Genomic DNA, 27,694 nt, shown 5'->3' with positions numbered 1-27,694 from the left:
TCAGCTTTTGTGGCCTTATGGGATACTAACGTGTTCAAATGTTGCCCACTCCAGAAATTCAGCAGATGCAATATGTCATCCGGGAATGGTTTGTCTGCTGTCGCATGCATACTGACAATTCAGACATCCCGCTTTCCGTTTCCACAAAAGACATGAAATCAGTCTCGTCGTAGCTGATCCAACCTAATGAGATTGAGACGCACTCCGTCTAATTATTACATTTTACATTCCGATCATTCAGGTTAAATGGTAAAATAACCATGAGAGATGCAGAGACTGCAGAGTGCATCTGTCCCTCGAGCTCTCGAGTGGGTGGATGCTTCTGCACGGTAATGGCCCTTAATTTAAGACATCGATAGAACACTAACCCAATAAGACTGAGGTCATTCCAACTTACTACTCTATTGAAATATATTATAAATATTCTCAAAATCACAGATTTGCAAAACGTCTTATGATCGCCTCGGCTGTCTTTAGAAAGTCTTTCTCACACTTGACTCTCTGTTGTAAACTAGAACGAGTAAGCATACTCGCTGAGTTGCGAGTTTGTCTCCAAAAATATTTTGTATGCTCCAAGTCCCAATACCAAGGCTACTGAAATATTCATCACAGCTTCAAGGACCTTGTAGAAAAAGCCCCCTTAGCAAATGATTTAGCAAAAAGCCCTTCTCCAAATGTTTTATTACCAAACACTATTTATTTAGCTTTAGCGTTTCTTCTTCAGCAGAGATTACAAAGTCTTTAATCAAAGCACTTCTCGTTTTCACATCTTACTAGCTAAATTGAAACTGTCATTTGGAGAAAAGGCATGATGGAATGACAGTAAGATTATGAATTAATACGGTAATAGCAATCGACCGCTCGTTTTAAATGCTAGCAAATTATTTTTTCAATAAATGGATAAACACTCCATATGCTCCTGAATAATAATTGTGCTCATTAATTTAGTAGAAATCCACTTAGTATTATTTATACTCTCAAAGAGAGGCTTCCTCTGCGTGTCACTGGTGAAAATGCCAATGTTCATTTACATTTTCAAAAACTCCATAATTATAAATAAACACAATAATAATCAATAATAAAGTCGATAATAAATCAAGTCTCTGAATCGCATATGACCCAACAATAAAAAATGTAATAAACAATAATCACTCAGGTAAAAGGGTAGAAGTACAAAACTAAGTACAAAAAAGTAAACTGGCACTTATACTGTATATAGGCTTAAGCTGAAAATGGAAGTGAATGAATATTTCACATAACATAGTCATAAACTAATGGATGAAAAATACAATGTTTCATAAGGCGTCCAGCAAATAAGCTGGCAACAAAACACCTATAGCAACTAAATGATACATTTTTCATAACCAACAGACCGAACTGTGGCACTTTCTCAGTTTGCCTAAATTATTCATGTTGGCCTCGAAACTAACATTCACAAACAATTTAACATTAACTAAACATTAACAGTAAAAAGGAGAGAACAAAGTTTGCTTGCAGTTTACAGTATGTTATTTTTTTTTATATTGCATTTCTAACTATTTGACATGTGTTGTTATGTGCTTAAGTGGTGACGTAAGGAATACTGTTCTTGGGTCGTTTCAAGTGAGGTTACAATTTAAACTGTCATTTCTGAGCATTTTTTATTCATATCACACATTTACACGAAGCTTTTATAAACTCACTGTGTACACTACAGTCTCACAGAATCTCTGAAATCAATATTTTATTATACAACAGTTCTTTCTGGTTCATGAATCTGATTGGCTGAGAGCCATGCGATATTCCACCAGTATCACCACGGAACAAGCGCATGTTCACATTAAAAAACGATGGAAAGTACCGCAGTGCAATGGAAATAACACATTCTCGGTGAGTGCCCTTTTACAGTCTCTCTCTTTCATTCACACTCACGTCCTGTCTCATTATTTCTCACTAATAACTTCACTGAAGCAGCACAGCGCAAATTTATAAGACGTGGTGGTTGGAATTAGTAACGGAAGTTTGTTAACTGTTATGCTGGTTAACATATGTAGTTCCATATTTCCTTTAAAACCCGGAAGGTGTTGTTCCTGCTTTATCTACACACTTGTGATGTCGAACTGTTGTATAAATGCAATATTGCTCTCGTAGTTAGGGTTGCACGGTGTACCGGTGCTACGGTAGCATCGTGATGCTAAAGCTTCAAAATACCCGCGATGACTCTCTATTTTTGAAACGGTATATCGTAGTACCGTAGTTAATGTTGCATATGCGCATTAATATTTATTTGAACACTTACATCTGCCTTTTTGCGGTGTTTATCTCCAAAATGAATGTGTGTTTTGAATGTCTCGGACGAGTTAAAGATTCAAATTGGCGATTTGAACGAGTTGGTTAAATGATTCACTAACTCAGTGGGAAATTGACGCCACCTACTGGCCGTTTTAGTTCTGCATTAAAGTAAGCCTAATATTTCCCTTTATAAAGACTGCTGTATCAATTAAATTTGTCCAACATTTGAATTAGTTCCTACGTGAAAAATGATCTAGTGTACTTTAGTATTTACTACAGTAAACTACTAAAACTCATAGATACTAGTGTTTTTGAGTCTTATCATAGTAAATATTTAAGTATACTACAGTATTTATAGTATTCACAAATGACTAAATGTAAATGTATTTGCTACAATTTATCCAATTACTACAGTTAATACAACAACATATTCTAGTGCAAAGTATAATACAGTTTACTATAGTAAATACAAAATGTTTCATCTAAATCTGTGTTTTTTGTATAGTTTTGAATTATATGGCACAGCATCGTGATACTACTTGGTATCGAGATACTTCAGCTGGTATAGTATCGTAAGACATGTTTATGGTACCGTGACAACCCTACTCGTAGTCAGTGATAGTGCTCTTATATCAGCGGCTGTGATTGCCATGATTAGGACATTGTGATCATAAACAAAAAGGCAACCATCATTTTGTCCAGTAATGAGAAATATCTATAAGCACAGTGACTGCTTGTGTGACACAAGTACAGAATAGTTAGGCATTATTTGTGAAAAACAAAAATAATTATGTGAAAATTGTCTTGTGTCCTTTTTTAAAAATACAAAGCAATAGCTAAATGGAAGCAGTTGATGCACAGCGAGGGTGACTCAATAAAAGAAACATCTGGCGTGTTATCTTGTGCTTCAGAAATCACATCTGCAAGGAAATGACAGATTCAGTCATCTCCCAATGCCTGAAGCTGTTCCTAACAATATATTAATCACTCTGTCGCTCTCTCCCTTCTGCACACTCATTCACAGAGACTTTTAACTCCTGTCTGTGATCGCGATAGGCCGAACAGTTCGGGGAGATTTAGGTGGGCGGCCTCTGCCGTTTTTCCATAATTTAAATTGACAAATGACTGCGGTTCACAAAGAATGCATTAGTCATCTGTTTGCACACTGCCCAGCTAAATGTAGATGTAAACCATGAGATGTAACGCTGACAGATTCTATTAACAGCTGTTATTAGAAAACATTAATGTGCCACACAGTGTTTTATTTAAATACTCAGATTGTCTTTTTGAGAATTTATAACAATGAACGAAAAAACTTTGAGCAAGTCGCTGTGCCTAAATAGTTCCATTTTGGGTCTTTAAAGAGTAACTATTACAACGTCCTTCAAATTACATTTCATGCAGTGTTTAATGTTGCTGTGTGTGAATGTAAGCAGTCTGCCAAGTTGTAAAGCCGAAAGTGAACGAATAACAAAGTTATTGACTTGGGAAAAAAGGAGTCGACTCTGAATCACGCGAACGAGTCGTCTGTTGTTCTAATTTCAGTTCCGGGTCAGATTTGCGTCACTCCGTGTGATGCCCGCCTACGCTTTCCTCAGGCTCTTCGCGCCAGTTGTAATGTTCGAAGTGCGCATGCTCATCTATTATATGGCTGTGTGGAGTATATTTTACTTGCGTTCATCAGTTTTATACATCGCTTAATTTAATTACAAAACACCAATGCCATATTACTTGGCATTTTCATTTAAATTTACTTATGTATTAGAGCACAAATAATTACAAAGGAACCTCTAGTAACACATTGAATTAAACTCGACATTTTAAAGTAGAAAGACAAAATACAACTTGCTTGTAAAACATACTCGAGTAATGCTAGCTTTATTTATAAACTCAAAAAATCATTTTTTACAGTGTAGACCATCTGACCAATCAGATCAGAGTTGGCTGACAGAAAGGAGAGGGTTAGACAGATGAATCACCGAACGAATCATTTGAGAGTCAGTCAAGAAGTAAGGTAATAATAACTGCCTATTATTAGAAAATGAAAGTGTTTTTACACCGTGTATGTACGTAAACTTGTTGTTGGACACTCCATAAACCAAAGTAGGACCTTAAAAATCACAAATTATTTACTCTTTAAGATCACAAAACCCCACTCTCATTCAAAGTACATTAGATGAAAAAATTAATTCATGTGAAGAGACTGACGTGCACCTCCGAGAGCTTCTAATTCTCAGGATAGAAAAACTCACACAAAGGCCCGACATTGATGTTTAAAAGCATGAGCATCTTTAATAGGGTGTCGCCATAAAGTGAGCGTCTCTAGAGACAAGAAATGTCATCATATACAGTACGTATGAGAAACTGCAGCTGTCAGGAGCTCAGTGATCAGTGCAAAACAGCAGTTCAGTACAGAGTGGAAAACATAAAAAAGAAGTGTTTTCACATATTGCTCTTTTTACTCATTTACTATTATAAAGCTGCCCAGAGGTTCGGGCAATTAAATCCAAGCAAAAAAGTTCACTCAAAAAGAAAATTCACCCTCTTGTTGTTTAAAACCTATATATGACTCTCTCTTCTGTGGATAACAAAAGAAGATATTTTGAGAAATGTCTCAGTGGTTCTGTGTCCATACAATGGAAGTCAATGGGGTCTAACGTTGGTTACTAACATTATATGGAGGAAGATCCGGAAATGTTTTCCTATTCATTTAAAACTTCACTTTTGAATTTAATCTTTTTTCACTTCCTCTTGCTGTAATTAATTCAAAACACATCACGGTATGTGGTCACTAATGTGTGAATACAAGATAAAACCTTTTCTTCCACATCCGATGTAGGGCTGGGCGATATGGCAAAAAAGTAAACTCGATAGTTTTTTTCTATATTGATCGATAACGATATTTATTTCGATATATATTTAATTAAAAAACTGTATTTAAAATAATCTGTTTTAAATACAGTTTATTAACAAAAGTTAACCTTTAACCAGTTAAAATTCAATTCAATTAATGCACTGTTGCAACACAGAGGATATTAGGCCATAAACAACATGTACCAGTTCATTCAGTCTCATTTTGACTCAATTGACTCGTTAAGTAAAGGGAGTGTTCATTCAGTACATTCAACCAATGAAAGGGCTCCGTTACTGTGTACATTCGAACGCTATTGGCTCAGCACCTGCGCACATACATAACGCTGCAATAATGTCTTGCTCGAGTAGTAATGTGCACACAAACTCACTTCATTACATCTCTGATCTGTACAGGGCAGCGCTGGTTTGTTTCATAAGCACCAGCTCATGTTAGCAGATATGTTAACGATGGATATAAAAACGTTTGTGCTTGAGTTTCGAAGTAACTTGCTTGCAATTGCGCCTCACATTTTTTCACATAATCGGCGATTGCGAAAAAAAATAAGACACTTCATAAACCGCGTGATGACAACTCGAGGTTAGTTTCACCTTTGTTTCTGCTTCCAGTCATGTTTTCTTCCTCATGTCGAGTTTTCTTTGGCAAGTGCAGTATGAAATGGACTTTGTACTTTGACGCGCATGATAAAAGCTCCACACTGACTGACTGTTGTTGCGTTTATTTCTGCGTTCTGTTAAACTGTAAAATTAATCCATATCGAGTCAAAATGCCAATAGCTTATCATCGTTTTTGAAATACATTCTATCGCGATTCGATATGATATCGTTTATCGGCACAGCCCTAATCCGATGCTCTGTGGTGTTATATACAATAATACAAGGATTTTAATTAGGTCACAGATTAATGATTAGGTCATAGATTAAGATGAATCTATCAGCACACACCACAATACAGTGTGACAATATATTATAAGTTTAATGTGAGACAATAATTTACATGTCACACTATATAATGGATAAAATCACTGACTGTAGGCATATTTTAAACCTAGATTAACCTCTCCAAGACAGAACTCCCGGTTATACCGCCCCACCCATCTATTGAACACCACCTTACCATTCAGCTCGGATCATCAACTATAACACCCACCAAGTCTGCGAGGAACCTGGGGGTGATGTTCGGCGATCAGAAATTCACCTCTCACATCGCAGCAACCTCTGGAACTTGCAGGTATGTGCTCTAGTCTACAACATCAGGAAAATCAGGCCGTTCAGCTGCTAGTCCAAGCTCTGGTCATATGGACTGGACTACTGCAATTCTCTACTGGCCGGCCTTCCAACCAATGCATTCAAACCCTTGCAAATGATCCAGAATGCAGCTGCACGTCTAGTTTTCAATCAGCCTAAAAGAACCCAAGTAACACCCCTTCTGATTTCACTTCACTGGCTGCCAGTTGCCGCCCACATCAAGTTTAAATCCCTGACACTGGCCTTAAGAACGATAACGGCAAATTCGCCCCTTTACCTTAACTCACTGCTCCAGGTCTACACCCTCCCGTCATCGGTCTGAAAATGGGTGACGACTGGTTGTTCCATCACAGCGAGGCACCAAATCTTTGCTTACTCAGGGTTTTTCCTGCATAGAGAAATTGGAGGCGGCCGCCTCCGTCACATGTGGTGCCGCCTCAGGCTCTTGCCAAAATTATGTTGCGAGTCTTCACAAGAAATGCTGCGTGCATTTAACACACTGTTATTTGTAACTGCAGTTGCGACATTACGCCACAGTGGAGGCGCTGTTTCGTTATCAGCACACTGAGGCGCTAAAAAGAGTTGCAGAACAAGAGCCAGCCTGTGTTTCACGGTTGTTTGTTTTGCATCCAAGTATGTTTAATTTCTTGAAATTTATTAAATTACTGTTTTTTTATTATTTATTATTAATTAACATGACGTACATCATTGTAATGTCTTTAGCTGTGCAGTTGGATCGTTGAATCAGCGTATACGGTACACAGCGAGTTCGCCAGTATGAACGCACATTGCGTTCAGAACGACTCAAACACTAATGACTCATTTGAACCGATTCATTTAAACTATTGAACTTTTCAGTCACTAGTGAATATAAGAGATCCTTGAATCATTTAAAGTGAACCACAGAGAATGCAAGATGTGAATGAGCTTTGCTCATTTAGAAAGACTATTATTATTGTTAATTCAGTTGGCTATTGTGGGCTGAAAAGTTAGTTGAAATGATAAAAAAGCTTGGTTATATAAGTTATATAAAAGTAATGTTTTATATAACTTAATAATTGTCATTTTTATCTAATTTTATTAGAACTTTTAATATGTCAAACTCAAAGTCACTTTGGTTAAGCCACTTAAAGGTACGGTAGGCCTACGTGTGTGTGTACAAGATCAGAAAAACCCTGTTACTCCAGCTTTAACCCTCCTAGTAGCACGGCCTTGTAAACTAACGGTAATGTTTATATGCTCTCCTACTTGTAAGTCGCTTTGGATAAATGCGTCTGCCAAATGAATAAATGTAAATGTAGATTGTGTTTAAAATAAAAAAGTCTATTAGTGGCATACATCAAAGAAATTGTCCCGATCTTTTAAATAGTCTACTACTAAATCATTATTTTTCTTGTACAGATGGATGACAAACAAATTCAGGCATCCCATCCATGTAATAACATCCGAACCATATAATGACCATGACAACCACATGTATGTGAGCTAAGGGTCAGTATCATGACATGTCATGTCAGTACAGAATAAAAAAGTTGCTAAATGATCCAGGCAGCAGGTGACAAGAGCAGAGCTGAGAGTCTTTGGCCTCTGGCTGGCATTTCATTACCCTGAATACCAGTCTCCCTGTGGACATGACATCACTCGCCTTACACCTGCACTGCACACAACCTGCTCTCTACAGCTCGCCTTACAACATACGGTACACGCAGATTTCCAAAACACACTTTTTCTTAAGTAAAGATTGTGTTATTTTGTTTAAGTGACCCAAAAACAGAACACTTATCCATACAGTGTAAGCGAATGCCTTCTCCCAGCTGTTACTGTACACTAAAGACATAAAATTAAAGGGTAAATAAAACCAAAGACCGTTTACGGAAGTCGTGCCACTCGGCGGTCATGTTTGCATTGCCTCTGGGCAGTTATTTACGTCATAGTAAGTCAACAGTCCTATCTCTTTGAATGTTGGAAGGCAGATATTTCTAAAATCGCTTGCAAAAATCACAAATAAATGGCATATTTTTTTATCAGTGATTAAACCTGATACCATAACTTCGGTTTGCTAAGCTTAAATTGCGTTAAAAAAAATCACCTTTTTTGAGGTCGCTTCAGCTACTGCGCATGCGCACAGGCTGGCAAGCGCCTCACATAAGCCCCGCCCCAGAGAATCGTCAATCTTTATCGATTGTCCTACTGGAAGGCGGGGCTTTCTTCGCTAGACTGGCCGTATTGACCGTTGCATTCCTCTACAGTCATTGTAATTGCAGTGGCTAACATCTTGTTAATATTTTATCTTTGATAAAACACAGAAATTATATTTTGGATGAAATGTAGCTGTGCAAGCTCACAGCAGCTGTGAGTTGAAGTGAAGAGGCGGCGATCACTCTTTATGACTCTGAATTTGAGTGCCACTCTTAATGATAACAATGCTTCAAGATCAGATTGTGAAGTGGAAACAATAAGACTGTGCACTTCATGGTGAATCAGATCAAGACATTGATATTCAGTACAGGAAGCTATTCAGTAGACCTAAAACCTTTGTTGGTCAAGTTTATTTCATTTAAACCTGTCCTATAAGTTATTCAGAAATAGTGTTGTCTAATGACACAATATTGTCCGATAGCCTAAACCCCACTGCATCCGAACAACACTGGCCCCCATTGACTTGCATTGGTTTTGTGTCCATACAATAGAAGTGAATGGGTGCCGTTGTTTGGTTACCAACATTCTTTAAATCTTCTTTGGTGTTCTGCAGTAGAAAGAAAGTCATACAGGTTTGAAATGACAAGAGGGTGAGTAAATGATGACAGAATTTTCATCTTTGGGTATCTCAACCAGCCTGTGACAGAAAAACTGGCTCAACCAATGATGTGAGTTTAGAGGCGGGGCTAAATGTACGACTACTGGCAGATGGCAAAGTGTTTGGGGAAACACTCCACCTTTACACACTTTCACATTCAATAACAACAGAATATATCTCACGCAGCCTGCTTCTCTCAAATACTGGATTACATCGTAAAATCAGTCAAACAGATTTTTTCGAGTACCTGTAAAACAATAAGAAGAACTAGCGTAAACAGAAAATCTGCAGCGAAAGACATTTTACGTCGCATCTTTCTGGCTTAACATTGATTATTCAAGCTTCACTCTGTTTTGGCGTGTGGTTAAAAATCAGATTCAACAAACATGTTTACAACATAACCCCCACTAATAAGAGATAAGACTAAAATTAAAAGTTAAGTTAGCTCACACACTGAACATTCCTTTATTTCAGCTTATTTCCAGTTTGCAGACCTCCGTCTTCCTCTGGTTGGAAATCTCTGGGCAGCACCTGCTTGGTGAGATGATTACGTGCCATCAAATTCAGATTATACTGAATAATACTTGGCACGATTGAAGACCCACTCAGCTATACTTTCCATTTTGTAAGGAGTAGCCTGTACTTTTCAAGTAAAGTATTCTTTTGTGAGTGTAAGTTTAAACATCACTAACAACATCCTGTGGTATTTCACTTGCACAAAAGCTTTATTTTCTGACACGAAACACACAATTTTTGTGCATTTTATACCCTTTGGTTATCATTTAATAATACTACGAAGGTGTGAGGTCAAACAGTAACACAACATTTTGTGCAAACTAGCTTAAAAAACTAGGTCTGAAAAATGAGAAAATAAGTAAGGAGAAAACCTGGAAACAGATGAAATTCAAAGATAAAAAGGATTTTATTAGTCGTTGATCTTCATGTTGACCTTTTTCTTCTTCAGAGCACAAAAGAAGATATTTTGAAGAATGTTGGTAACCAAACAACATTGACCCCCATTGACTTTCACTGTATAGACACAAAACCACTCCGACTTTTCTCAGAATATCTTTTGTAGCTGGCGATGAGGCCAAAACCAGCATGTCCAGTGCAAAAAGGCTTTGACTTTTTAATTTTACTTAACATTATTTTATTTATCCGTTATATTGAAGAGACCTTTTTGAAGGAGTTTGGTTTACTTATGAGCACTTGAGCTTAAATGAGACTTGGATGTTTGTAATAGACGTAGTTTATGGCGTCGACCATGATTTGTTGCAATTTTGATTTGAGAAAATAAATGCGATTGCTCTCCTCACGAATCAACTGTTTCTTGTTTTTCACTGACATGTCTCATACATTTACATTTAGTCATTTAGCAGACGCTTTTATCCAAAGCGACTTACAGATGAGGGAAACAATGGAAGCAATTGGAACAACATAAGGACAACAAAAAGCATAAGTGCAATTAAAGAAAATTGGTCTCATATAGTGTATCACAGTATACAGAGCTAAGGTTTTTTTTTTTGTTACAAACAAAGAGTGTTTTTTTAACACTCTTAAGTGTTGAGGACTGGTGCTTCTTTGAGCCTACATTCAGTATGAGTAAAATACTCAAGTACTGTTAGAATCAGATACTCTAAGACTTTTACTGAAGTCGTTTTGGAATTGGTGACTTGTAACTTGTAATGGAGTAATTTTTTTACTTTTATTTAAGTATGGTTTTCAGGTGCACTTTACACCTCTGCTGTTAACTAGCTCGTAGCGAGTTAAGTTTTTGTTGACTACTTCATATCATCGCAGGTTTGAATCTGCCTCATGCCTACTTTTTCCCCATCTCATATCAGATCATAAAGCCACTTTTCACAAAGATTGAAAAGTGGAGTGTTTAATAATAAAGTTGTAGGGTAAGGTTGGGGTGAACGACTGGCAACGTAACTAAACAGACCTGACGGGCATATTGTCCCTCCCACCAATGATAAATAGTCCCACTTATATTTTATATAAATATTTTATTTCTTAAAATATTATTACTTTATTGATTTTAATGCAAACAAGCTGATAACATCCGAAATCAATAAAAAATCAATCAAATGTAATTTTGGATAATGTTTGATTGGCATCTGTTATCAAGACTGGCTGCCCTGCTCTTTGGATAGCAGCGAACTCAATAAAACATGACTTAAAACAAATCGCATTGACCTGGAAGAGAAGCTCTCCATTTTACTGCAGACAGCAGCTCAAGAGAAGGTGAATCGGATTGTCATGCCCGCCGTGGCAAGTCAGATGTTATGTTGTATTTGTATGTGAGCGCGGGTGCTATCTGAGTTTACGTTATAGCTACAGAATTGTAAAACTACAACAGAGTATATGGAGTTCAGGCCAGTTGTGAATATATTCAACGTTTTGATTAATCTGCACTTTATAGGAACACGTCTTTGCTGAAATAAGCATGTTTTACTGCAAATTCTATTTCAATACAAAGAACAAAAGAGTATAGAATTGATTAGTTTGCTTTTGGTTAGGGATGTAACGATTCACCGTGAGCCGGTTGAAAATCGGTTATAATGAGTGACGATTCAAATCGGTTGAGGTGTGAACTGAATCGCAATACATTTTTTTAACAGCAGGGGCCGCTATTTGCACTGCAAATCTAAACGTGGACATGCTGATATTTCTTAAAAGCAAAAAAATCAAAGAAAAGCTCAGACAGTATTAATTTGTTTATATTAAAGAGACTTTTTCTATTATTAATTTGTTATAAAATTGCAGTTTAGTTTTGTTATTTGAAATAAAACATTATTTTATTATACAAAGAAACGAGAAGCATTTAAGAAATAATGCAAGGGAAGTTGTTCATTTCTGATTTGTTTCAACTCATTTTGTAAAAATAAACCTTGAGTAAATCGTGAATAAATCACATCGTGAGATCAGAATCGTGACTTGCATCGCATGGTGAGCTAAGTGAATCGTTACATCCCTACTTTTGGTTATAGAAGGAATAATTAGGCTAGCGAAGGACCCTTAAAGTGAAAGGACTCGAACCTTGTGTTTGTGGAATGCTATTTTTTCTTAACAGAAACTTGTGAATAACAAAACCATACGCCGACTGTACGCTACAGTACGTTCTGTATGTTCATTGCTGTATTCTGCTTCATTTGCTTTTTCTGTTTTTTTTTAGTTTAGTTCATAAATAGGCTACGTTTGTTTCATGTAGGCTACTTTACACATTGCATGATGTTTTCAACAAAAAAAGCACAGCATATAATGTAAGCTTGTTCTAAAATGTTCACAAAATCTTAATGAATTAACAATAACTATAACCAAGGGCACCCATGGGAGAAGTGTAGGCGAATGCGCTACATCAGTATTTTTAAGAAACTGTTCTGTATTTAAATGGCAAAATTGCATGTTGTCTAGCTAAGGCATTTAATCATTTTATTAGCCCACCCTCTAAACTGTTGAGCCCCCCTTAGCACCCCCAAGAAAAACATCCTGGCGCCGCCCCTGGTCATACAAGTTTTGACTGACATGAAGGCGAATAAAGGATGACAGAACTTTTATTTTTGAGTAAAGTAAACTATGCATTTAATGTGACAGTTCACCCAAAAATGAAAATTCTATCACTTACTCACCCTCTTATCATTTCAAACCTGTATGACTTTCTTCCTTCCGCAGAACACAAAAGAAGATATTTTGAAGAATGTGGTTAACTGGAACCCGTTCACTAGCATTGGTTTTGTGTCCATACAATAGAAGCGAATGGAGGTGCTGTTTGGTTACCAACTTTCTTCAAAATATCTTCTTTTGTGTTCTGCGAAAGAAAGAAAGTCAAACAGGCTTGAAATGACAAGAGGGTGAGTAAATGATGACAGAATTTTCATATTCGAGTAAACTATTGCTTTAAACATCAGCTGCCAGTAAAAGGTATTCGCGTTTGATCGATGTAAACTTGAATAAATTATTTCCTTCAGAGTAATTGTGCTATTTTTTAGTGTTCTGTCTAACAAAGTATCACCAAAGCTAATTCAGTGGAAAAAATGTAAACCCATATGGCTAATTACAGACAATACGTCTAGCGCATATCTCTGCACACAAACAAGTTGACGGAGGGCCTGAGTGGCCTGGCTCCAGATCAGTCAGTGCGTGAGATCCTCGGCCCCAGCTTTTCCCTGCCTCAAGTCCAGCTGTTCACTCCACACAGAGCCAAGACACAAATTAAACTGCTACAGCTGAAGCCTTCCTTTGGATGGACCTCGAAGTTGGCATCTGGATAGACTTACACATGATTACAGTATCTCAGTTCATCTGAATACCCTCACAACTCCCAAAAATATACAACCCACAACTACACACCGAACGCAAAGGTGCGACTAGCGCTTCATTGAAACGTCTGATATTGTAAACGACATGCTATTTTCAATCCTTAGTGAAACGAGACAAAAAGTGAACAAAGCCGGAGTAAAAAACAAAGTACTGCCACCTCTGTGTCACGGGTCACTGTTCCCATGACAACAAATCCCAGCACCCAATAGTTTCGCTCTACTGTATAGACATGCCCTATCTGTATGACCAGTGATCCAGTACCTAAATCCAGTATGAAATGGCTACTATGCCAGACATCTGTTCAACACAGCACCAGCCGTTATAGATATTTCATTTCCCATTCAAACTTAAACAATTCGGCGGGCCACAGCAGACTTGAAAGGCCATTTATCTCTGGTGGATTAGCCAAACCGAGCAACTCCTGTTGAAAACAAACAGCAAATGCATCAGCGGACAATCTGTCCCATCCTCTCATATATTGTGCTATAGAAAGAGGACTTAGAAAGCAGAATGTGCTCGAGTGAATGAGAGAAACAGATACATACAGTGAGAGGAAGTCGTCTGGAGGCACCACAGACAACTGTGACACAGTGAATGGAGTCAATCGATTCATTCAGAATAGGGCTGAAACGATTCCTCGAGTAACTCGAGTTATTCGAATACAAAAAATCATCGAGGCAATTTTTGTTGCCTCGAAGCCTCGTTTAATCCATTTAACTACAGTACACACGGAGCACTGCGTTTCCCCACGGACCGTTATTACTGACGCACAGCCCGCTAAACTCTATTCATGTTACAGTCTCATGCATTCACCGTGAGACACACGCATTTTAGTATGTTCACACGCTCACACGTGTTTCTCATGCTGATAAATAACTGATAGCTTATAGGGCTGTGACGGTTGCCGTAACAACCGCACCACCGCGATGGTAAAGTGCCATGACGGTGGCGAACTGCCACCGGCGGTAGTGCACGTCACTCTGACAAATATAGGTGTAATAAATATGAGAGTTGCGATAACGATTGCTAGTTGTAGCCTTTCAGTTGTGGATGGTTTTATTTAAAAGATTTTAAATTAACAGAAATTATTGGCATACGTTTCCGTTGGTGCGTTCGAGCGCGGGCCTGCACGGCAAAACCCAGGTTATTCTGCGGGTTTTGCAATGGATTTTATTGTGAAATGAACAGATACGTAAAATCAAAACTGGCTATGACCCGCTTGCTTAGTGTCGGAGCGCGCGCAGGTTTTGCCGCGGTTGCGGAGAGACATCTCTTCATTTGCGCTCCTGTGCACATCTTCTGAACGCGCATTTAGTGCAGCTGTACACATTTTAATCTGGACAATGTCAACAAGTAAGTTTCACATCAACGAGTCGGAAAAAGTAAAGTTTTTATGGCAATCTGAATAGGAAAGCCAATGTAGGTTTAAACAGTTTGTTTCAAATGGAATTGTTAAGGACTGTAAGGGTTAATACGCCACTGACTGAAGTTACTGCAACAAGAGCTTTTTTATTTAGTATTTAGCTTTCTTATATCATTTAAGTTTTCATTATTTACTGATGTTTATTTAAATGTTTTATATGCTGTAGTGTGCCGTTTCACTGATGGATTTGCGCGTTAAACATTGACGGATGTTTCATCCTCATTTATTTCAGATATCATATTTCAATTATTTAACAATTTCAAGTATTTAAATAAGGTCTATATTTCTCTTCCACTCGTCATGTGGTTGCTACACGCAAATATAATAATATAAATATTATTTATATAAATAATATATATTTCTCAACCACCGCACCACCGCGGTCGATTTGTCTATTACCACCGCGGTGGTAAAAAAACTGCCACCGTCACAGCCCTAATAGCTTATTGAAATGGTGAACTGATATTTTACTTAGTTTTAGTCTATTTTACGAGTGAAACTTGTTTTCCGGCTGCATTGAGTCCATCAAACTAGATGCGGACTAGTGGACGCCGAATCCTGTTATTTACACATTTCATCTGTCTGGTCTGCGTGTCTGAGTGAATGAACTGCACAGTTTAACGTGCTACACGCGTGATGCTCATGAATTTGTCTGCGTCTGCGCTGAATGAGGACATGAACTTCACCTCCAGAGTTGCGCTGAGAGTTTATTTCACAAACATGTTATTGTTTGAGTGAAGAAACAGACATACTAAAAAATAAGCGTCTTCTGACAACCTGCCAAAATAAAAGTCATAGGCTATTGTTTGAAATTATTATTTCCATTTTTATTCATGTTTCTTATTTATATATTTGTATTATATTGCATTTTGAATTTAATATGGCAATGGAATGTACTAAATGGGTTTAGTTTTCACAGATATTAATGTATGCTATTTCAGCAATAAAAACTAATTGTTCTAAAAAGGAAACAAATTAGTTGTTTTACTCATTTTAAGAGACCTGTCTTATTTTCTCTTGTATATTTAGTATTGCTTTTTAATAAAGAAAAAGTACTTATTATCCGAATACCCGATTAATCGATGGAAAATCAGTAGAATACTCGATTAGTAAAAGAATCGATAGTTGCAGCCCTAATTCAGAATCACTGGAAGTGGTCTCTTGATCGTCTCAAATGAACACTGTGCAACAGTCAAAATCGAAATTTTATTTGAATCATTTTTATTTCTTTTTACTTTTTATAATTTATCCCTATTTCCAGACCTAGATTGAAAAACTGGATTTAACACTGAAACCTTATGGACGATGCAGCTATCGTTGTTATACAATTTAAAGATTCGGGATAGAAAATATTCCTAAATTATGATTATGAAAAATACTGAACCACAAAAAGCCTCTTTTTCAAGAGTCCTTTAACGTTGTATTACATAACACATCAAACAAATGCACAGAATGGCCTCAATGCCACATACAGTATATGACCTCTAGCCGAGACAGCAAATCAGACTCTTTTATTAAAAGCAAGGCCTTAGGAATGTATTCTTATCTATGAAATTAACAGAATTACAGCGGTGGCTGGTTATATAAATGTAGTACAGCAGGATGTTAATTGGACTCTGTAAACGGCAGTTGCCCACAAACAAGTGCACATGTTGCACTCTCATCCATGATCTTACCCAAAAGGTTAATAGGAAAATGACTAATACAAGACATACTTATGGTTGTTAAGATGTATACGGCATTTTAAGAAAGACTTGGCTTGGTAAACAAAGTAAAGCTTTGTTCAAAGCTTATATACACAATACATCTCAATGCATTATAAAAATACTGTTGCCAGTTATATGTTTTCATAGACAATTATAACCACAGTTAAAATACATTTTAATAAAAAATAAGATGAAATGAATTCTTAATTTAATTAATTTTAATGAAAACAATTACTTATTTTAATTCATTATGAGCAGTTGTTTATTCTTCCTTCGAATATACAACAAAGTGTTTATGTATTTAGAGAAGCCAGTTATAAATGCATAAAAAATCCTAATTCATAGAAAGTAATGCTCAAAATTGTTCTGTGCGGTCTTCGTCCACAAAGAAACACATGTCCTGCCAGGCTGCGCTGGGAAATGTGCTGCCCATGGATGCTGTGGGTACCATTACACAAGCGCGTTAACAGCATCACCCCTGCGCTCGTGCTCGAACATGCAACGAGCAGATGAAATCTAGATGTTGATCGTATTTCGAGATATTGAAACACGCCAAGAGTTTGGATTGTATTCATCGCAACATCTTTGTGTCATGTGGAACATCTCTACGCCTTCATCAAGATGGCAGGCAATACCGATAGCGTGTGATATAGAGGGAAACAAAGAGCATCGTTTAAACCAAGTCGTGCAAAGATACATTTCTGTTAAATTACCTCGATCCTTTGCGAGCCCAGACCCTCCTCCTCTCTATAAGGAATGCATCTTTGTTGTATTCACTTCGGCTGACTGTCTATTTACGTAGAACTGTCAGTTCAGCCACAAATGTGTCATCTGTGTGAAAAACAGACAGTTTACTCAATGCTTGCATAATATCCACATAAAAAACAGGAGTCGCTTGCCAGGTCCCGTTATTTCTTCCTGCTGATAACAGCGACTAATTCATGTTTCGGAGACAAATGCACACCGATGAAAGGATGGTGCCATGCTGCAGGAATATCGCGTAGAGCCATGTTGTTCAGAGTCCTACACAAAAGCGCACACTCCGGTGATCAGACCCGATATTTTGCCGTGTATATTCATCTGGCTGGTCGTTGTTTTGGCGTGAAGACAAGGATGAGCGAATAAAAGCGGAGAGAGAGACAGGTTTCTTCAGTACGGAGACTCGGAGGGCTCAAACTGCAGTTGGCTGATCTACCGCAAGAGGGCCTAAATCAGAACATCTCTTCTGTAGGTGTGATGTTATGCCTTTGTTTTGTTTTGAGTAGCTTGTCTTTTGCCGGGTCGAAGCACACAATTATAAAATTGTCTTTTCTTTTCAAACTTCTCAGTAAGAAATCTGTGCCAATTTCTTAAATGACGGTTTCATCGGACGCACGCGCCATTATTTATTTTATATTAATCGATGTGAATAATTTATTGCATATCAATTGTATTGAATTAAATTAAAACTACTCAACAGTTGTGATTCTTTGCGGAGGTCTACCGGAAGTTAAGTTTGCGCCGCATTACGTTTATGTTGTCACCCAGTTTCTATTCATTGGGCAAACGTGTTCACTGCCAGTTTTATTTGTCACATACACAACCATACACATGTTGAGTGAAATGCTTGGTTCCCACAGTTTGCAATAATTAAATATAATTTGGGGCAACAATAAAATGCACCGTTAATACAATTTGGTTAACAAGCAATGCGTATTCCACCCCATATTCATTAAGAAATGAAAATAACGTAATTGACGTCTGCTTGTGTGTAAATTTTTACAAAACACAAAAAGCCCATGGCATGACTCGTCCAATGAATTTACATGGCGTAAAGGTTTTGAGTACTGTGGCGCCATCTGGTGGATGTTTAATGCAACCACCTGCTCGCTAAAATTAGTAGGCTTATGCTTTATTTAATGCATAATATTACCACAATACATATTATTATTTATTAGCTTATTGTTTAGTAAAACAATTACTTTTATTTATATTTTGGTAAATTACTACAGCATTTATGATATTTTTTATCAAAATAATTTGACTTTATGTATAAACAATTTACTTACATTTACATTTAGTCATTAGCAGATGCTTTTATACAAACCCGTGTGCCCGTATGATGGGCCCTAAGGATGTCGTGCAGATGGAAAAAAGCAGCGGTCCAAGCATCGATCCCTGAGGGACCCCAGTGATCATGTGGTGAGCAGTGGACAGCGAGCCCCTCCATGACACCCTGAAGGATCTGCCAGAGAGGAGTGCCTGAGATTCCTAGAGATGACAGGGTTGCTAGCAGTATCTGGTGATTGACAGTATCTAGCAGAATCAGGACCGAGGATTTAGATTCCGCCTTGGCTAGCCACAGTGCTTCTGTGACCGATAGCAGTGCCATCTCAATTGAGTGGTTAGTTTTGAAGCCAGACTGCTTGTCATCCAGTAGTTTATTCTGGGATAGGTAGGAAGACACCTGGTTGAAACTGCCCTTTCAAGTACTTATACATGAATGAAAGAAAATTGTGTACCATTTCTTCTCATACAATCACATCACAGAAGTTTGTGTATGATGCACCCTTTTAAAATACATGTTCACATAATACATCACTTTTGATGAAAGTTCCTATATTAATAAGGCAACACATTCTTAACCTGTTCTTTGCGAAGTCTACAAATGTATTCTCTTAAAACATGCAGGTATGGGTTGCATTTCTGTGATAGCCCTGTTCGTATTATAAAAATGAAATGGACTGTATTGAATTTACTTTCACATGACTTTTATTTCTTCAAGGACAGTTATGAAGAGGATCCAAATGTACACATCAAAACAATGAAATCACCACATAAACATCAGAAACACATTTCCATCCTTACCATAAGACCCCTGAACCACTACACTACACACCCAATCCAGGTCCTGGAGAACACTGAGACTCAAAGCAGTCTCTCTATCTGTAAGGGCACATCTGCTGCATTTTATTCAGTGGTAACAGCAGGTTAAGTTATTAAAACCATGTATGATTTGGAATGTTTCAAAATAAACATGTACTGTATATAAAAAAAATCAATAACCAACACCACCAGTCAGACTTGTTTGTAAATGAATGAGACTCTTGGTCACCAGTTTGAGAGCTATTCACAACACCATAGAGCTACCAGAGATGGGGTGTCTCATGACTTGAAACCACAAACTTTAAGATCAAAAGAGATCTCCATTTGTGTTTATGTACAGTGTAGGGGTTAGTAAGATCATGTTTAGTATATACCTGCACTTTACAAAAACATTAAAGACAGAAAAAGCATTTTGAATGATCTAAGTGAAGGCCAACAGACCATTTAAAGCTGGTTCTCATAATCAGCGGGTCACATATAGCACTGCAGAACCGGTATACCATAATCTGGCTACATGATGCAATTCATTTTAAGTGAATAAAGAACACAAAGGATAAAGCACAGTCAAGCTTACAGGGTAGTATTGTCATGTACCTTGCTTGATGTCCATTAAATTGAAATATGACATCTACCTACAGTAACTAAACTTTACAGCCAAGTCTAACCTCAAGAACTGTTTGTGGTGCAGTTGCGTTCTGCTATGGAAAGCAACACAGTTTTTAGGACCACCTGAACCAAGCAACAAAGATATAGTTGCATATCTTTCAAACAGCTTGTATCTAGAGTTTAAACATACTCTGCAGTAACCACAGTGACCTGAAGATCAAGACCACTTCTTGCTTAACAAAATAAACAAAACAAAACAAAAATCACAAGACAATATGTATCTAGGAAAATACAGAATGGTTAACACCCTCATGCTTCACAAAACAAACAAACAACTGCATTTAATATGTACAAACATCAGATTATTATATCCTCTCATCTTAAAACAAACAGATTTGAAGGGTGCCCTACAGATTTGAGATTTTACACTGGTAGAAATGAGATTGGAGACATTTTTGGTATGATTACCGTTTTCGTAGACACAGGCATTTACTTGAATTCAGTAGCTTGAAGTCAGCAGTGTGTGAAAGAACACAACACGAGAGTGAGGATAAGTCAAGCTCACTGGATACATCAGGTGCCGGTCACGCTATTTCGAGAAATTCTTGCATACAACGACCAAGAGAATACTACACAATTTACAGCCAACGAATGCAACTTTCACTTTCTGTACTGTACACAACAATTACAGTGAACAATTCAAAACAGACCCTAATCCCGAGTCTACTGACAGTCAGATTCCTCACTGGGTTTATATTTATTGGACTATATTTTCATAACAAATAAAATATATTTTTATTAAAAGATCGAAAATGTTTGATAATACCATCACATTTTTACACTTATCTTTCCAAACTATGTGTGGGAGATTCCATGCACTCTTTTTAAGACAAATTGGTGCACACACAAAATTTCAGTTTTCCGAAAATGATGATTAAAAACAGACACAAAGAAAAATACATTTAAATAATTTACTATGTATTTACACCCTCCGTTTGCACCGGCAACAATCTTTGATCTGTAGGTCCTGTAGTCATCTAATCCCCCATTTTTACTTTCGATGTCTAAAACAAGAAAAAAGTCCAACATTATGCATGTCTAGAAATATCAATATGCAAAGAAATTATAATTTAAAAAAATGTATAATAAATGTTAGTTGGAGCTCATACTGTAATTGCAGAATAAAAAATTTGGTTTAATAAGGTACTTTTTTTAAGTGTCTGAATAATCTCTATCTGATTTCAAGTACGCAAGTCGGATCAATTTACACAGAACAACTGGAAAATCTTTCAGACAGCGTTTTTGTGGAACTAGATAGACATTAATAAGTAATAAAAAAAGACTAGATGGGATATTGTCCACTGAATAAACTATAAGGCCTGGCCACCCACAAAGACCACATGGTAATTTTTGAAAAATACTTGCCTGCAAAATGGCTACTATCACTCCAAACAGACCAATGGCACTGCCGAAAATTTCGACGATGAGGATCTTGACAAAGAGGCTGGCATTCTGAGCATCAGCCAGAGCGGCTCCACTACCCACAATGCCAACACAGATGCCACAGAAGAGGTTCGAGAAGCCAACAGTAAGACCAGCGCCAAACATGGAGTAACCTGCAAATGCAGATTCAACATTTTCATTTGGTTACATGGCAGAAGAAAATAAAAACAGTTTGACAGCAAAAATAAGTAGTACCTGCTTGGTAGTTCCTTGCCCCAATAGTCTCTGGTGTTGTACCACTGAAGTTCTAAATGTTGTGAGATGGATAAAACGATTAGTAATATTTCACAACTGTTGTAAATATAGAGTCAAACAAAACATTTGCTTTTCCAAACAATAAAATAAACCGCAAACACATAAAAACACACTTAAAGCAATTACTGAGTTCATAAAAATGACAGTTAGTTAAACTACTTTCAGCTTACCTCTGCCATATTGCTTATGACAATTGCCATGATGATCCCATAAATGGCAACAGCTTCACAAAAGATAATGCTGGAAAAAAGAAAATCTACCATTAACAGTCACAAAGCACCAAATGAGGGTAAAAAAGCCTTTGGTAGTAACATAAGAAAAACAGTCTGACCCTCGCTGCATTTACTCAAATCAACACCATATACTGTATATTTTACATTGAGTAAAGATTTTTGCAAGTGATTTGGTGCCTCGCTGTGATGGAACAACCAGGCGTCGCTCATTTTCAGACCGAAGATGACGGGAGGGGATGTAGACCTGGAGCAGTGAGTTAAGGTAAAGGGGCGAAATTGCGTTCTTAAGGCCAGTGTCAGAGATTTAAACTTGATGCGGGCGGCAACTGGCAGCCAGTGAAGTGAAATCAGGAGGGGTGTATATAAACAAATATAAACAAACCAAACCAAACAGTTTCGGCTGCAGAAGTTTGCACACTGACTTCTTGAACTTAAACTGAGTCAAGTTCAGTAAGCTGCATGTACCTGACAAGGTTTTTGGTCTTGATTCTTGGGGCTTTGACACCACCACCAATAATGCTGGATCCAGTCATGTAAATCCCCCTGCAAAATCAGACAGTTGCAAGAAAAACTTTACTTTCCGCTCGTCACACAGTCCGGCTGTTCAAATAGAGCAATGCGTTTTTAAAAGACATAATGCATACAAAAAAAACATTGTTTGAAAATTGTTTAGCATGAACTATCTATTAATATATGGGCTATTAAAAAGTACAAAACACATACTATGCGATTAAAAGTGTTCATTTGTTTAACATGTACAGCATGATACTAACACTGGGTTCACACCAAACGCGAATGAAGCGTTTTGCACGAGTAAATTAGGGATGCACCGAATCTAACATTCTTGGCCGAAGCCGAAGCCGAACATGATGTGAAACACTTGGCCGAAGGCCGAATAATACCGAACACCGAATATGGTTTTTGCATTTCTTCTATTTATTAAGCTATTTTTTCACTATTGCACAAACTGAATAGTCAAAATTTGCTTTTAAAAATTTGTCTTGCTTTTCAATAAAATACAATACAACTTAATATAAAATTGAGCAAAACAAAATACATTAAAACAAAAAATTTAATAGCCTATATTAATTAGGCCTATAACTGACTGGTAAAAGAATGTAATGTAAGTTACTCTGTACCCCTACAACAAAACACTTCATTAAAAAGTGTCATTCCACATTAGGCCTATAAACTAAAAATACGAATAAACTAAAACTGTTGGATTATTATAGGCTACGTTGCAAAATGATTGTAAGAAAAAAAAACATCGAACGCAAGCTATTCTGACTGATGCTGACTGACAACCATATCAGTTCACGTCTCTCCTGCAAACTCCGCCCACAAAAGCTGACTGTTCTCTGGTGCACTCGTGGCCGGGATGCACAGAACATACTTTGACAAGTTGTTTAGTACAGGGAACTGTGTGCGCGCGACCACTGTATGATGTCAAAGGATGTCGCGAGCGGCGGGGCTACTGTCAGACAGCCCGCTCCCGTCTGAAATAGCCACAAGTTACCGACCGGTAAAGACGCTTTCATTCGGAAATTTACTTCCGTGCGGCAAGTCCCGTGCTGTGTCTTTCTCTGACACCTTAAAATGCTCCACACACACACTGCCAAAATGTTTGCGGCATTAATAAAGCGCACGTCTCTCTCTCGCTCTCTCTCTCTCTCTCTCTCTCTCTCTCTCGCTCTCTCGCTCTCTCGCTCTCTCCGCTGGTTGCTAGTTGATCGTTTCTCGAGTCATGTTCGGTAAAATTATTCGGCCATTTCACATATTCGGCCGAATACCGAACATGCGTTTTTTGCTATTTTCGGCCGAATATATTCGGTGGCCGAACATTCGGTGCATCCCTAGAGTAAATTACATACAAAGTCAATGCAAAGATGCGTATAGACGCGAACTCGGGCAGCGCGACTGCCGCGAACGCGCGCGTCAATCTAGTCTTCCGCGAAGGTTGAAAATATCTGTCAGATCGCATCACGCACGCGAAAATAACAAACTTTTCCCGCGAGTAATAAAGAGCGTGGAACGCGATTGTTCGCGTTTGGTGTGAACCCAGCATAACAAGGCCAGTGTTAAGGCAGATAAAATGTAAATGTAAGATGCTATTATTCAGGAACCTCCTTTAAAAGTGCAATGCAGAAGAGGACGTGGAAAAAAGTACTACGACACATCAAAAATTCCTCTATGTTTATTCTCAGCTGTAATTTTCAGCGAGACAAAAAAAAGAGGAAATGTAAAGTAAGCTCACCATGCAGCTCCAACAACCGACAGAGAGATGGCCAGACCAATTCCAAGATTAGCCCACATAAAGGGGGAAGTCTCTGTTAAAAACCTGTAACAAAGTCAACCAGACATCATACATACATGTTTTTATATTTATTTAATATTTCCCAATACATTTTTTATATTTAATGTATATAAAATCATGATAAATGTATTTATGATGAACAAGGCAAGTTCATTTGGAGAAAACATGTTCTAATGTGATCCTCAGGTCTTACTGAACACATACCATGCCACATCAAATCGAAATCCAAGGTCAAAAATCGTATAGCAAGTACCTGCAGAAAAATCACTGGATTAGCAGAGTTTCAAAAATGCTAAATAATTCAAATGAAAATTACAGTTTGCAGCCTGAATCATGGGAGATGTGTGTGCAAGCTCACAGTCATGTGAGAAGTATCTTCCTCATTTGGTCATGAGTTTGTACCTACAGTACAAACTCACCATAAAAACCCTCACTGGCTATTTTAAGTTACACATTAATTCCTGTGACATTATGTGTTGAGAAAATGAGATTATAAAACAAACATAAGAGAGATATTTACTCGAGCTAGCAGTAAAGACATAGCAGGTGTAACTTACAGCGTCAGCTTTAAATGACAGGCGTTGAATTAACTCATTCTATAAAACGACTCTTGTCTGTTTAGACCTAACGTATATTTAAGACAAAAAGTATGATCCGTATTTGATGTTGTGGTGATAAATGAAATGTGATTGATTATTTGACGCAGTCGTGCTACTGCTAAATGCTAACGCTAGCTGAATGAACCACACGGCTAATATGACATCGGAAAAAAACGAAACTGGAGGAAATGTATTATGAAAAGATAAACATACCCAGATGTACGTGTGATTTATGTGTATATAATATTAGTTCTCATCAGCACTTACCGACGATCAGGATGGTCGTCCAGAAGGCCAAAGTGACCCCGGTGTATAAAATTGCGTGTCCGTTCATCATCCACTCCAGCAACAGCGCCACTTTTGCTATCTAACGGTTCTCCCACGAATAAACCCGAAGCTTTAATGTACTTTTATTAAATTGTTCTATTTTGAAGAGAAATGAATACCGATGAACCCTGGGAAGCAGCGAAGTCTGTAAATCCCGCATCCATCAGAAGAGAAGCAGTCGTCAGCTGATCATGTGACGAGCTCGAGCAGTGCACGTGACCTGCACACGTCACTCCGTTCAGCTCAGAGCCGTTTTTCAGCTCATTTGGACTAGTTCTCTTACAAAAACTTAATTGGTCTTTAGTTTTGATCGTACGTGTTAGGTTTATTAATTTATTAATGAATGGTTATTAAATACGTACAAATAAATACGTAAAATAGGATAATGATGATTCTGTAATAATAGCATTATTATTCTCAGAGGCTAGGCAGCATTAGGACATTAGCACTGATCTCAGATCAGAGGTTGATTGGCAGAATGTGAACCTCTCTGCCATGTTTGTCTGATATGAGTGAGTGTTTCAGGAAAACACTTCATAAAAATACATCTATATATTAATGTATTCATAATAGTCTAAAAGCTAATGTCTTTATGATAAATAATAATAATAATAGTTGTCTTGTTATTTTAACGATCGTTTAAAGAAAGTAATAAAATAGTAAAGTATACACGGAATGGTCTTTTTTCTTGTAGTTCACTTGTCAAACAGACGATGGCAGTAAATCCTTTAATACGAGGAGATGATTCAAGAAATCGCTTTATTTTTCACTTTTTCAGTAAACAACGATTAAGGCGAAATAATATTGACACTTGCACATTAGAAACAAGCAGAACTTCCTTAACAAACAATTATACAACTGTCAAAACATGCAGATAATGAAATGATAAAATATTCATGCTGAAAAAGATTTCAAATGAATTATTTAATTAATAGTTCCGAAAGAGCAAATACTTAATTCTATTTTACTTTAAAAATATCAAACAGTATAAAACAAACAAATCTGAATCTTGTCATTTTATTCATCTTTCAAAGTTGGCCTGTTCTCCTGGTCCTGATCCATGGTTGTCATGATAGGACTTAACATATACCTCACAGCCAGGTTTGAGCATGTTAGGGATTCTTCCAGTATTTATGTTAGCTGGTCCTTTTGTTGAGTCTTTATATATACTATATATAAAGAAGCAAAAAATACCTGTATATGACATATATACCAGTATATACTATACCTCAATGTACAGAATGGGTGGGGGAGCCAGTTCTTTAAATGGGTTTACGGGGGGCGCGACCATGGAAAGGTTGAGAACCACTGATCTAAAAAAATGACGTTTTTTTGTCGGCGATGAATAAAATCAACACAAATCATTGTTGCTTTTGCAGAGCAGCGGGTGATATGCACTGCAATTGTGATACCACGCTCTCCATGATCGGTTTTGGGAAAGCAATCAGTTGGCCTGTGACAAATAGTGCCACCGAACCGTTCATTCCGTGCTCTCTCATTATCCTGTTAGTCTTTTATTCAACTTTTGCAAGTATTAAACCTTGAACCCCAGCTGTAGTTCTGGCTACCGGCTGTCTTGCAGGTGATTTATTTCTAAAGCGAGGGTAAAATAATTGCAGGGACTGCTCTAGCTCGAGGTTGCTCCGGACTATGATCATTATGTACCGAAGCTCTGTGCCCGCACTAAATCCACCAGTATTCAGTTAACAGCCCAGATCCTTAATCACACCACACCCTGTTTAAAAACAGAAAATGTCTATCTTCTGCTGTAATGAGGTGGTAAAGCTGGTTCTGTTTGTCATAAACATAACTGGCGAGCAGCCCGAGTTCTCATTCAAGGATGTCAAAATGCAAATCATCTTGGTAGAAATTATTTTCACAGTCTGAAATAAAAAGACAATTTTGTGCGCAATCAAAGTCTTATTCTAGTCAAACATTATGATGTCCTCTGTTTAAGATATTCATTATTCAAAAGAAAAATGTGATTAAAGCGTTTAGGTTTAGGAGTAACGCTGGACTTTTGTTCAGGGTTTAATTAAAGCTTTTTTCTACCGCTCACCAAAGGAACGTTTTCTTTAATTAATCCAATACGGAGGAGTGTAGAAGTGCATCTCTTGACAGCATGCACCGTCAATACGTGGCATCATATGCCACATCCGATCTGTAGAGAACAGATACGCCACACCGCAGCTCTCCCTCATTAGTAGCCTCTAAAACGTCAGGTTTGCATCATTTAGCTACACTCAAAAAAACAATTCATTGGTTGAACTCAATTTAATTGAGGGCAGGATTTCCATCCAATAAATATGTGTTTGTCCTACTCATAAAAAACACACTCATTCAATAAAATTTA

The 27,694-nt window shown here is 37.5% G+C and overlaps 2 protein-coding genes across 3 annotated transcripts in view; both read right to left on the bottom strand.

Moving 5' to 3' along the window:
• The window catches only part of b4galt2 (UDP-Gal:betaGlcNAc beta 1,4- galactosyltransferase, polypeptide 2), a 110,080-nt gene extending 92,262 nt beyond the window's left edge, over positions 1-17,818 (bottom strand). For both annotated transcript variants that reach the window (XR_008962986.1, XM_057334185.1), the window contains exon 1: positions 17,353-17,818. The gene's annotated coding sequence lies outside the window, so the exon portion shown is untranslated. The remainder of the gene's footprint in view (positions 1-17,352) is intronic.
• A 1,549-nt stretch (positions 17,819-19,367) lies between these two features.
• On the bottom strand, positions 19,368-25,543 carry atp6v0b (ATPase H+ transporting V0 subunit b). Its single transcript, XM_057334849.1, has 8 exons — positions 25,282-25,543; positions 24,620-24,668; positions 24,356-24,439; positions 22,567-22,644; positions 22,039-22,108; positions 21,809-21,860; positions 21,536-21,726; positions 19,368-21,174 (listed from the first exon to the last, which is right to left on the bottom strand). The coding sequence occupies exons 1-8, from the start codon at positions 25,349-25,351 to the stop codon at positions 21,148-21,150; spliced, it is 621 nt and encodes a 206-aa protein (XP_057190832.1). The 5' UTR covers positions 25,352-25,543; the 3' UTR covers positions 19,368-21,147.
• Between the last annotated feature and the right edge of the window lie 2,151 nt (positions 25,544-27,694).

This window comes from Triplophysa rosa, linkage group LG5 (genome assembly GCF_024868665.1).
Source record: "Triplophysa rosa linkage group LG5, Trosa_1v2, whole genome shotgun sequence".
NCBI classification, from domain to species: Eukaryota; Metazoa; Chordata; class Actinopteri; order Cypriniformes; family Nemacheilidae; genus Triplophysa; species Triplophysa rosa.
This window is presented reverse-complemented; position numbering and strand designations above follow the sequence as displayed.

Excerpts from the sequence above, each read along its gene's own strand:
- atp6v0b (XM_057334849.1), bottom strand. The coding sequence starts at position 25,351 with ATGATGAACGGACACGCAATTTTATACACCGGGGTCACTTTGGCCTTC. Across the intron at positions 22,109-22,566 it reads AAGACCAAAAACCTTGTCAG|CATTATCTTTTGTGAAGCTG; the intron begins GTACATGCAGCT and ends TCTTTTTTCCAG. Across the intron at positions 21,861-22,038 it reads TCATAAGCAATATGGCAGAG|AACTTCAGTGGTACAACACC; the intron begins GTAAGCTGAAAG and ends CACAACATTTAG.